At 35.1% G+C, this 12,323-nt stretch overlaps 1 protein-coding gene across 6 annotated transcripts; it reads right to left on the bottom strand.

Annotated features, from left to right (window-relative positions):
- Nucleotides 1-2,400: 2,400 nt before the first annotated feature.
- LOC126702622 (FBD-associated F-box protein At4g10400-like) lies at nucleotides 2,401-6,478 on the bottom strand. 6 transcript variants are annotated; one of them, XM_050401381.1, is made up of 7 exons: nucleotides 6,328-6,444; nucleotides 5,926-6,237; nucleotides 5,474-5,664; nucleotides 5,171-5,209; nucleotides 4,149-5,000; nucleotides 3,884-4,027; nucleotides 2,401-2,848 (listed from the first exon to the last, which is right to left on the bottom strand). In XM_050401381.1, exons 4-7 carry the CDS (start codon nucleotides 5,204-5,206, stop codon nucleotides 2,549-2,551), a joined length of 1,332 nt encoding a protein of 443 aa, XP_050257338.1. In that variant the 5' UTR covers nucleotides 5,207-5,209; nucleotides 5,474-5,664; nucleotides 5,926-6,237; nucleotides 6,328-6,444; the 3' UTR covers nucleotides 2,401-2,548. The 6 variants fall into 6 exon arrangements, with proteins under 6 accessions (XP_050257338.1, XP_050257337.1, XP_050257339.1 ...); XM_050401380.1 differs by lacking the exon at nucleotides 5,926-6,237 and having other exon boundaries at nucleotides 6,328-6,478; XM_050401382.1 differs by lacking the exon at nucleotides 6,328-6,444 and having other exon boundaries at nucleotides 5,926-6,299.
- Between the last annotated feature and the right edge of the window lie 5,845 nt (nucleotides 6,479-12,323).

Genomic DNA, 12,323 nt, shown 5'->3' with positions numbered 1-12,323 from the left:
TGTTTCTATTCTTTTTCTTGGGTTTGATCTTCATGTTCTTTGATTCGGTGGTGGTGATTTGGGGTTTTTTTTTTTTCCAGTGGGTTTTTTTTTGTGTTTGTTTGCCAAGAAAATTTATGGGTTTGAAGGCTAAGGTTTGCTTTATTGGGGATATGGGTTTGGGGTTTGGTTAGGATCTAGGTTTAAGGTTTGTTTTTTGCTGGAGATTGATTATAGGGAAGAACGCAAAGAACATGAACATGTTCTTCATGTTCTTCCCAAAAAAAAGAGAAACAAAATTAATTGAAAATCTTTTCTTTTCTTTTCTTTTTTTAAAAAAAGAAGGTTAGAAATTTTATTATTATTTTATTAATCTGTCAGTTTCCCCGTTAGTTTGGTAACGGAATGGTGCTTCAAGGACTTAAATATCCTGCGTTAATTGGTTTAGGGACTAAAAGTGGTAAAAATAAAATGTAGGGACTAAAATGGAAAAAGTCAAAATGTATGGACTAAAAGTGTATTTACACCATAATTTTAAACTACAAAAATTTGCAATTTAAACTATTTATTGATGACATAGCTATAGATCTTCAATTTTTTAGAAATTTTGCAAGCATAGAGTATATAAGAAGAAGATGTAATCCAATGATGGATTTGTCAAAATTTATCTCTCATAAAAAGATATTGAGTAAAGTTGTAGCCTTAGGCTATAACCAATTTTATAGCTAAGCTTTGTCCTTTTGAAAATATATTACTTATCTATTATGCACAAGAGTATATTGTTTTATATTACCTTCAAACTATGAAAGAGACAATTCAAAACAACTAACAAAGATAATTCATCCAAATGAAGAGTGCTCAACTTTGAAAAACACATTAAGGCCTGTTTGGTTTACATGCTCAAATAACAGTTTTTTGTGTGTTTGGTTTGCAAGCTCAAACAACAGTTTTCAATGTTTAAACACTGAAAACTGTGGGCCTCAAAAAGAAAACTATGTTTGGTAGGAGTCTTTTATCAAGAGTGTTTGAGTTACAATTCTCAATTTAGGGTGTTTAAAACATATATTTTGAAAACTTATCATACCAGTTTTTAGTTTTTAGTAAGTTTTCAAGTAATGTTGTTGAGTGATCTTTTTGTAAATAAGTCGAAAATCATGGGACCCATTGACAAGACTAAAATCTCTTTTTTTTTTCTTTTTTTTCTTTTTCCTATGAACCCACCACTTTGTTCTTCTCGCTTATTTTTTTTCTTTCTTTTTCTCTCTCCTTAAATAAAATAACATTCTTTTCATTACTTTCAAGAAAAACATATGCACATATCAAACACACAATTATATTTTTTCATATTTTAAAATATGTTATTTGAAACATTCAAACACATTTTTTGCATTATTAGTACTTTAAACACGTATTTTCACAACATTTTTAAACTATAGTTTTCACATCATTTTAAACAATAATACTTGAGCACCACTACCAAACAGGTCCTAATGCTATATCACAGGGCTATTCACGAGTTGAGATCCCACCAAATTTAGAGAGATCTCACTAGATATGGCGATTGTCAACGCTCGCCAGTTCTTATTTGCCCATCATTCAATTTTTACAGAAATTTACAAAATTAAGGCTGCGTTTGGTTGAATGTAAATCGAATTTTGAGTGTAAAATGAATGCAAGGGAAAGTGAATTCCCGTAAGGAAAATGAAATTCGGGTGTTTGGTTGTGCAATGGAAAATAGTCCGGAAAACGATTTTCGATGTTTGGTAACATTCTAAAAATGCTATTTTCCTACAAAATTTTCACATTTTCTCAGTCATTTTCTTAGCATCCAAACAAACTTTATTACAGAAAACTTCAAAATATACACTTAACCCAACCAAAAATCAAAATAATAACATTGAGCAAGAGGAAGAAAGAATAAGATCGGAGGGAAAGAGTGACAGATTGAGGGAAAGAGAATGGCGGTGCTTCAGGCGGTCGAGAACGAGAACGATGGCGAGAATGAGAACGAGAACGGCAGGGCCGATGAGTTTTGGGTCAAGAACGAGAACGGCGGTGAGCTTTGGTTCGCGATCTCGGCAGCGCCGATGAGCTTTGGGTTGAGAATGAGAACGGCAATGAGCTTTGGGTTGCGATCTCAGCGGTGTCAATGAGCTTTGGGTCGAGAACGAGAACAGCGGTGAGCCTTGGGTCGCGATCTCGACGATGCTTTAGGCGACGCTCTCAGAGGTAGGCTGAAAATGGGTGTAATTAGTTTGAAGGTAAAATAGAAGTGGAATTGATTTTACACCGAAAGGCTTGATATTTTACGGTCAACGAAAATCATTTTCCGTTTGACTAAAATTTTCCGACCACTCCCAAACACACCCCGTGGTGTAAAATATTTTCCGGATTCCTTTTAATGCCGAAACAAACGCAGCCTAAGACACAATAAAGTTCTTATTTTCCCATCATTCACTTAAATAATAGAAAGTTACAAAACTAATAATACAATGAAAAACATTAAAAGAAAATCATCACTTTTCAACAACAAATTAGTAGTATGCATATATATTAGTAATGATGATGCCTACAGAATAAGTAATTCAGCTCCACGGGGTAGATATTTCTTGAGCTGCTTGGCAGCTTTTATTGCACGTTCATTCTTCTCAATCTGATTAAACTCCCAAGGGGTTCCCAAAAGAGCCGGACAACGAGGAGTAATAACAATCTTCTCAAGCTTGATGGCACTTTCGAGCAAGTAAATAGTCAGGTCAATGTCTATTGGACGCCCCACAAATCCTATTATTTCCACCTCCCTGAGATGCTTATTAGGACGTTTCATCACCTTCCTTAATTCTCTATCTATCATGGGTTCACCCCAGGACAACTGCAATTAAGAAACAGAATAAGAATCATATGCAAGATAAACTCTTTGTTATAGACCAAAGTTATTGGCAAAGAATGTTAGGCAAGCCAATTAATTTTGATTAGAAAGTTAACCGTACGATTATAGCACTAAAAAAGCTGACTTGCTGCAACAAGTGTACTCCAAATATTAAATTGGAAGTGATAGAATGGTTCACAGCAAATACATCAAACCAATTGTGAATCCACCCACCTAACCAAGTAACCTGTAACCCTTTCTCCACCCGTTATGAATTGCTACATCTCATATATTACAAGGGAAGGTTGGGTGGTTTTCCGTGTGCAACACAACATTCAGGTATAGCACAGAGACAGATGTGATTCAAAACTCAGCTTTTATAGTAAGTAAGAAAAAGATGTAAGTCAAGCCAAGTAAAACTTCAGAAGACATTAACTCAGAAATATTGTAAGCAAATAGGTTAACCCTGATTTAGGAGCCACAACGCATCAAAAAATTCTCATAAGTCTGAAAATACATCCTTGACAAATAGCCAGTGTGCATGAAATATCCACACACATTATCACATCAAATTAAAGCAATTTCCTAGATCTAGCAAACCTATTCCAACCTCACGTCTGAAATCGATTTTTAAATAGATTTTTAATGAACGAGTGTCTCCAGTAATTTTAGAAGGTGGCCTATATGCTTCTAGGAGAGGCCAGTCATGGACATAGTATTAACAGTAAAAAATAAACAACTTATAAATGTAATACCGTTAAGAGGACATTTCACAGGTAATTGCATTTTAGGTGCATACAAGGACAAAACCCTTTTAAAGCCTATATATTAAAAAAAGTGTTGGGTGCATAAAATGCTCTTATATATTATAAAAATAAATAAAAACACGAACAATATAAATGCTCATAGCATTTAAAAAGATAAAAAAAATAAAAAAACCATGATCCAATAATTAATGGCCAAATAGCATCACCAAATAAAGAAAGAAGCAATCAATACAAAGTGGCAAGCTATAAAGTAAGAATAGTTACCACTTACCACTAACGTAAATTTCTGTAAAAAAGGTGCCGCTTCTATCAGTGGTATTAAACCGATGAGGCTTTCTCTATCAGATGCAAGAACTCTCAATGTAAGGTGTCTAAGATTGGTTAACGTTTGAATTGTGGGGAGTTCCAATTTTTGCTGAAAAGTACCAATGAGAGATGAGAGAACATTGTGTAAAACTATATGAACTTTTTTTTTTTGAGAATCAAACCATATAAACATAAATGCAATAAATTGAAAAATGTTTTAAAGTACTTACCATACGAGAGATCCAAATGTTCAGCACCAAACTCTGTAGCTGAGAAAGGTAGCTTGACAGCGGACAAATTGCATACTGCAAAGGTTTGGGTCCTCCTACGTGTAGGTCTAGAAGACAGGGTGCATAATTAACATGCGTTTCTTTTATTCCACCAACGAGGCCAAACGACTCCAGATTTGGAGCATAGATCTCAATACTTTTAAAATATATACACTGTGTTATGTGTAAGTACTTCAACCGCAGTGATGAACCCCAAATCTTCAGATTTACTAGGTCTGTAGACTGGCTGACATATAATCTTTCAAGCAGGGGACAGTTGGAAAGGATATGCTCGAGAAGCTCGCCAGTTACATTTACGTATAGAAGAGTGAGGGACGTTAGGGACTTGATGCAAGATACTCCAACAGAAGTTTCGACGCTAGTAAAACGATCATGTGGAAATGTATAACTCTTTGCACCTTCGCATGCCTCTGTTGGTGAAAAGTCCAATTCAAGCCTCTTAACTCCCTTTGAGATTGCAGAGTCAACCCATCCATCAATCAGATCTTTAAAATTATTATCAAACTCAAAACAAACTCTGAATTCATCTAAATTTGAGCCTCGGAGTAATTTTAGAATACGGTTCACCCTTTTTATAAACTTTTTCCTTTCAAATTTCATTTTTTTCTTTTCGTCAGCAATGTCCCACATAGTATCTGGATCATCAAAGTTTAAACTACCTCTGAAAAATGGCCACAGATGTTTCCATCTGTGCGAAAGAACACAAGTTCTGACTGCTTCTTTCAAAGTCAAGAAAGACAACATATGGACAAGGATATCATCTGGCAACTGGCTTATCAGGTCCTTCAAGTCCTTAACATATTAAAGGAGAAAAGTTCAGTAAAGGATTCAACTTTATACACAGTTTGTTCTAACTAATATACCTCTTCTTAACATATTAAGAAGAGGTAAATTTTTGTTTTGAAAGATATGATCTTTCGAAAAAAAAATTGCAACTACATAAGAGGAAACCGAATTTTTACCTTGTCAGAAGGCAGAGGCAGCACTGACTTCTCCATTTCCTAAATAAAAAATTTACTGTTTCCTTAAATTTGAATAAAAATTAAAAAGATGCAAAATTAGAGAAACCAAATTGATGTCAACAATATAAAGCAAGGAAAGATCAATACTTTTGTCAGAGTGTAAGCCAGAGATATTGTGGACTACATGATCTCAGTGTGAAATTAACTAAATAAATATCTTAATTCTAATGCAGTGATAGAACAAAAAAAAAAAAAAAAAAGTTGTCAATTCTCAATTTCTCAACAATAAAACACTGAACTTACCTCAAACAAAGCGATCAGACTGAATTTCCAAGAAACCCCAATTGAATTCTTTGCCCCAAAACGCAAAGATCTCCACCAGATCTCAAAACCAAGACACGCCCAGATGAGAAATTTGACAGACTTTAAAGCCCAAGTGAGAAAGTTCGCAGCTTGATGGACTTAGAGAGATCGATTTGTTCCAAGAACTGTCTCTGTAATTCGAGAAACGAAGGGTATAAATAATAACACAACACCGACTGTTTTTTCCTTGTGAAGCCAGGATTAGGTTTACGACTAGGAATAGGACTGTAAAAGAAATCTCTTTCAATTATGATACAACAACACCAATCTAACCTTTTTTCTTTTTTTCTTTTTTAAGGATAAACGGCAGAACCGATCTAACCTATTTAATTTTTTTTTTTTTTTTTTTTAAGAAACCAATTATGATACAACAATAACGATAAGGATCTGACCTTCGTATTGGAAAAGGATACAAACGATCCGTTTTCCTTAATTAATTGTGGTGGTGACTTTTCTATTAAAAATTAAAAATTAAAAAAAATTTGTGGTGGTGACTTAGTTGTTGACTTAGGCCTGTTCAGCTTCTGCCCGCAGCTGACAAAACCGGTCTGCACTGATCCGAACCGCACCCATTTGAGCTTCACCGGAGGTGTATGGCGCGGTGATCGGAGACGATTTGCGAGTACCGATGACGGCTGGTGCGGCGAGCGATTGTGGGCTTTGCATTCCGATGTGTAACCGAACCGACCGCCATGTATGTATATCTATATATAGTTTAACATATATGTATATGTATATGTAATCATGTTTTAGTTTTAAAATAAAATAAATTTCTAGAGAGAGATAGAGAGTACCAGCAGTGCAGCAGAGAGAAGAGGCGTGAAAGTGAGACCCATAGGCGTGAAAGTGAGAAAGGAGAAGGAAAGAAAAAGAGAAAAAACGGGGCGGCTCCCCTCCCGTTATACATCTCCAGTTCTCTCATGTTTTTACACCGATAAAAGACACGTGGCAAGCAGGTTAGAAAAATCACACGTCAAATACCACTTTTTTGTCTTTCCTTCTTCGCATCTTTCCCCAACATGGGTTTGGACTAAAACTGTGGGTTTCACAGCTAAGATTGGCATAGCAAAACAAGAAACCGTGGCTGTTTGGATTGACACGGTGGGTTTCATGGCTATGCCGCTATGAGCATCGAGGCTCGTTCTGGTGGAGGCGTGTGAAATTGAGGTCCTCCGGCGAGCTTGGGGAGGTGGGTTTGCCGTGAGCTTGCTCACTTTCTCGTCACCCATAAAACTTTTATTTCATAAATGATAATGCTATTTTTAGGGCTGTCCACGGGTCGGTTTTTGACCCGACCCGCCGGCGTCTTGTGGATGGCGGAGGGACCTGAAACCGACCGTCAGCGTCAATCAGTCGAGTCAGTTTCAGGTTTGGGTAGTGTTTAGTCGGTTCGGTCGGTTCAGAGAGTCACTGGGTTCTACAAACGTTGCCGGAATCTTCAAAAGAGTCGTTGGAATCTTCAAAAACTCAGTACATTTGCTCCAAAAATTGCCGAAATAAGCTTGGATCTCCATGAATCTCACCGGATCTCACCAAATATGGTCGAGATCTAGCGGAAATCAACTTGGATCTCCTAGAATCTCGCCGGAAATCAGCTTGGATCTCCTCGAATCTCGCCAGATTTCACCAAGTATGGTCGAGATCTCGTTGAAATCAGCTTGGATCTCCTCGAATCTTGCCGGATCTCACCAAATATGGTTGAGATCTCGCCGGATCTCCTTGAATCTGAGCTTGATCTTGCCGGAGTTGTTGGATTTGTATATTACATCGATCGGGTCGAGTGTCTCGAGTTTTGAAGAAGAAAACCTGCCACTCGACCTGTCGGTGTCGGGTCTTTGGCGCGAAAACCCGTTACCGACCGACGGGAGCGTCGGTTCGGGCTAAAATTGGGTTGAAATTGGGCGGGTTTGTTGGGCCGGCAGGTCTGGGTCGGGTCTGGACAACCTAGCTATTTTTGTCAATAGCCTGTATCTCAATTACCAATTTCTAGTTTTTTTAGATTATCAATTTCTAGTTTTTTTAATGAAGACATATATGGTTTAAATTCCCTCTCTAAGGCGCAACTATCAAATTACTAATTCATAACTCTTATTTTTTCTAATAGTGACTTCATTTTTATTTTATATTGCTACAAGAAGTATATCATTGTCTTTATTGCTTGTAGAATATCTATAAGATATTAGATCTCCATAACTCCTTTGTTGGTTACAAAAGCAGCAAGATTAACCCTGTCTTTAAAGTCATATCTTTTTAGTGTTTTAAGCTTTTAATTATAAACATTAGAGTGAAAATACAACAATGCAGTAAATCTATTTATAAGTAGAAAATTGAGAGGTTTAGCAAAAAAAATTGTAGAAAATTGAGAGGGTTAGGTGAGACCCTTCTTTTTCTTTTTTTTTTCTTTTTTTTTGTGTGTGTGTGTTAAATTTTCAAAATTCATATTCTATATGTCATGTTATCATGGGAGTTACCATCATCGATACATGATATGGTGTTTTTTTTTGTATGGTACTAAGCCACTAATTGTAAAGTCTTTTATTGTCAATAATAGTAAAGCAAATATTATAAATTAAAATTTTATAGCATCTAAAAAGAAAATTTTGTTTGTCGGCCAAATTTGTCATCACAATAATAAGTAGTAATACCGGAATTATATAGTAATAAAAGAATTGCAAGAAAAAAAAAAAAAAAAAAAAAAGCAAATTATGATTTATCATTGATAAGTAAGAGATTAGAGAAGCTTGCAAGTAATCAACTTTTTATTAAATGCTGTGCTAACTGACCCCCCATGCACTAATTAGTCACTCAGAGTATCAAGCATCTTGCCAAGTGCATTAAGATTCTTAACTTAAGAAATACGTCTCTTTCTGATAACCAGCGGCCGTAATTGAATCAAAACTATTTTTTTTAACTGAATCATAACTATTTTAAGTGTTAAACAAACGGCCCATTTCATTTCCTAATCCTACGTGTAGTGTTTAGTCAATTCCAGCAAGTTTCCCCGCTCACAAACTTGGTAATTTCAAAGTCATGTATATCTTAACACTGTTTGGCATCCACCTTTACTTTGGCCAAAATGACCAAATACCACAAATTTTTGAAATATTTTGTAAAAAAACACTGTTTCGGAACTATATAGGGAAATACCACTTTTTATGGAACTCGAGTTTCTTAAACTCGAGTTCCTAGGAGTTTTGCTACCGTGGCACTGCTGAGGTGGAAATTGGGCCATTAAAAAAAATTATGTGGTACTCGAGCATGGTAAACTCAAGTACCATGCAACACAATACTCGAGTATACCAAGCTCGAGTACCATGCAACACAATACTCGAGTATACCAGGCTCGAGTACCATTTTATAATAAAATGCTGTTTTTTTATTTATTTCTAAGGTACTCGAGCTCACCAAGCTCGAGTACCTTGTAAGGAACTCAAGTTTAATAAACTCGAGTTCCTTATAACTTTCTTTCTTTTTTTGTTGGGATTATTGACAAATAAACATAAAAATAAAAATAAGTAGCTTTTTTTATGTTTTTATTTATTTAAATAGAAGCATTGTAAAATATAGAGATTTTAATTTCAAAATATGAATTTAATTTCTACATTAAGTAAAACTGTTCACTGTTTTCTCATAAAATTTTTCTTGGGGGCGTTGCCACCGGACCCCCAAGAAGCTTGTCCATGAGCGCTCCGGCTTGGGCCTGTCGGCCCAAGCCTCCGCTCTATGGACTAAGCCTCAAAAAATCTCCCATTAAAAACCACACAACATTATTCGAGTCGGGTCGAGTCGTCAACATGAATCAAATAATACCCTTAAAGTGTGGATGAAATGTCCAACCAAAGCACAAGAATCATATGTAGCAACAAAAAACAGCAGGGAAAAAATGACACAATGATTTCATATAAACTTAGCCAAAACTAATGAACAGTTAATCTTTAGATTTGTAAAAGTTGAATGTACATAATCATCAATTGTCTTATATATAGTTAGAAAATAATTCTAAAATTATGTAATAATAACTCATTTAGTTATAATTTCTCAAAAAAATATTTAAAGAAAATTCAGGATTAAAGCCATGCAACGCATGGAACTTTCACTAATATCTTTTATAAATTTAAGCATTATAAAACATTTCATCCACACTTTTAAGGGTATCATTTGATTCATGTTGACGACCCGACCCAACTCGAATAATGTTGTGTGATTTTTAATGAGAGATTTTTTGAGGCTTAGTCCATGGAGCGGCCCAAGCCGGAGCGCTCATGGACAAGCTTCTTGGGGGTCCGGGGGTAACACCCCCAGGAAAAATTTTATGAGAAAACAGTGAACAGTTTTACTTAATGTAGAAATTAAATTCATATTTTGAAATTAAAATCTCTATATTTTACAATGCTTATATTTAAATAAATAAAAACATAAAAAAAGCTACTTATTTTTATTTTTATGTTTATTTGTCAATAATCCCAACAAAAAAAAAAAAAAAAGTTATAAGGAACTCGAGTTTACTCGAGTTCCTTACAAGGTACTCGAGCTTGGTGAGCTCGAGTACCTTAGAAATAAAATAAAAAAACAGCATTTTATTATAAAATGGTACTCAAGCCTGGTACACTCGAGTATTGTGTTGTATGGTACTCGAGCCTGGTATACTCGAGTATTGTGTTGCATGGTACTCGAGTTTACCATGCTCGAGTACCACATGATTTTTTTTAATGGCCCAATTTCCACCTCAGCAATGCCACGGTGGCAAAACTCCTAGAAACTCGAGTTTAAGAAACTCGAGTTCCATAAAAAGTGGTATTTCCCTATATAGTTCTGAAACAGTGTTTTTTTACAAAATATTTCAAAAATTTGTGGTATTTGGCCATTTTGGCCCCTTTACTTTTCTATACTACTATTTGGACTTTTCTTGTTTGGATTTTTTTTTTTTTCAAAAATATCTCTACATCCTTACGTTTATATAGAGACAAAATTAAATGATAATCTTATAAAAATATAACTCTAATTTTTACAAAAAACATTGACTAAATTATTTTATCTACTTATAGATTAAATTCTCAAAATAAAAATTATATATAAAAAATAAAGGCATTTTTTTTTTTTGTCTATAAAATAGGCCCAGTCCACATATGCCAAAGACTCAACCCAATGTCGAACTCATGAGCATATAAACTCATATATCATCTCTTTCCTTTCCTATGTGGGACTCAGGATTTTTTCCACATTTAATAACATCTTTAAGTGAACATAGAAAACATCAATTTCTTAGGGGCCGTTTGATACATGTGTTTAAAAACTGAAAATTGTTGTTTAAAAACATTTGTGGAAATACGTGTGGGTAAAAAAGTGCATTGAAATGCGTGAAATGTTGTTTAAAAACTGAAAATGGTTGTTTAAAAACACAAACCAAACACCCCCTTATTCACTCCATACTATTTTTCCAACAATCCCCCACATGAATAGAAATTGATAAACACAATGCAAATGATGATGCAGACACAGAAAGAGTAGAAGAAAAGTTACTGTATCGAGAGAGGTGGCTTTTGGCTTTGAACCTTCCTTTGTGAAACACTATCGGATATACTAGCTAATCAGTGAACACGATGTTTTTGAACTGTTAGACGTTTGTGTATACCAAGACAATAGAATTCACACAACTCCTTTTTGGACATATTTCGTTCTTATAGTTGTTTTCATTACGACCCTAAACATATCTTGGTAAATTCATGAAGTGCTTTAGAAAATTTAGCATTGAAACTCTCATGGAAGCGGCCCACTTCACACTCATATAGGTGACTCTTATTAAGAGTATCCTACTATACGTCACTTGGAATTCCAAGATATAAGTGTTAGGACATATGTGATTTAATGTTAGAAACATATGTCAAATTAGAATTGGCTAATCCTTTGACAAAACGCACTTTACTTATAATTGAGTAGATCTAAGATGTGTTTAATGCTTCAAAGAATAAGGTTTCAAGATTAAGTGTTAAAGCCATGCAAATCTGTCTAAGAATCAAGTGAAGAAGTGCTGAATTTTAAAACTTGACAGTTAGTATCAATCGAGGTTTAAAAAGCTGTTCTAGCCCGATGCTCGACAGCTTCTCGATAGATAAGCTATCTATCGAGGTTTATGAAAAACAGATTTTCAGTTATGATTTTCATCTAATTCGTGTGTATATGTTTGAATTTTCTTTTCTCACAACCCTAAACATATATAAGGATTATTTTAAGAGTCGTCAAAGGTTGCACAGTTGCGCGAGTGTGAAGCAAAGTTGTGTTCATGCAAATTGTGACCGAAGATAGAATTTGTCCTAGTTCATCTTTCTCTTGAAGAAGCTGCTGTGTTTGTACACCGTAGGGTTTTGTAACCAAGGAGTTTCATGATCTTCATCATGTTAATGAATTGAAGAACTTTACAGGTAACATCTTTCTCAAGTTGATGAGTAAGCCGCGTACTAGGATCCGTGCATTGAATTGGTTAGTCACGTACTAGGAGCCGTGCATTAAAAAGGAGAGATTGTCACTACAAAACAAGTCCAATTGGATATCGGGGTAAGGGTTCAACTGTAGGTTGGTATAAGGTACTGGAATTCCTTTACTTGTAACCGCTTGTTGTGATAATAGTGAATTCTCGGGAGTAGTGACCTTAAAATCACCCGATAGGATTTTTGCAATGCAGGTTTTCCCCATTCGCAAACAAATCACCGTGTCAATTTAATTTCTGCTACATTTAGTTAATTGGTGATTTGTTTGTGCTACCAAGCGTATTGCATGCTAATTTAATTAATTA

This window comes from Quercus robur, chromosome 10 (assembly GCF_932294415.1).
Source record: "Quercus robur chromosome 10, dhQueRobu3.1, whole genome shotgun sequence".
Classification (NCBI taxonomy): Eukaryota; Viridiplantae; Streptophyta; class Magnoliopsida; order Fagales; family Fagaceae; genus Quercus; species Quercus robur.
The sequence above is the reverse complement of the archived record's forward strand: the minus strand, read 5'-3'. Positions and strand labels throughout refer to the sequence as shown.

Bases quoted from the DNA above. Each gene is read 5' to 3' on its own strand.
- LOC126702622 (XM_050401380.1), bottom strand. From the start codon at position 5,206: ATGGAGAAGTCAGTGCTGCCTCTGCCTTCTGACAAG. The intron at 5,001-5,170 runs GTAAAAATTCGG...TAATATGTTAAG, and splicing joins TGCCTCTGCCTTCTGACAAG to GACTTGAAGGACCTGATAAG. The intron at 4,028-4,148 runs GTAAGTACTTTA...GGTACTTTTCAG, and splicing joins ACATTTGGATCTCTCGTATG to CAAAAATTGGAACTCCCCAC.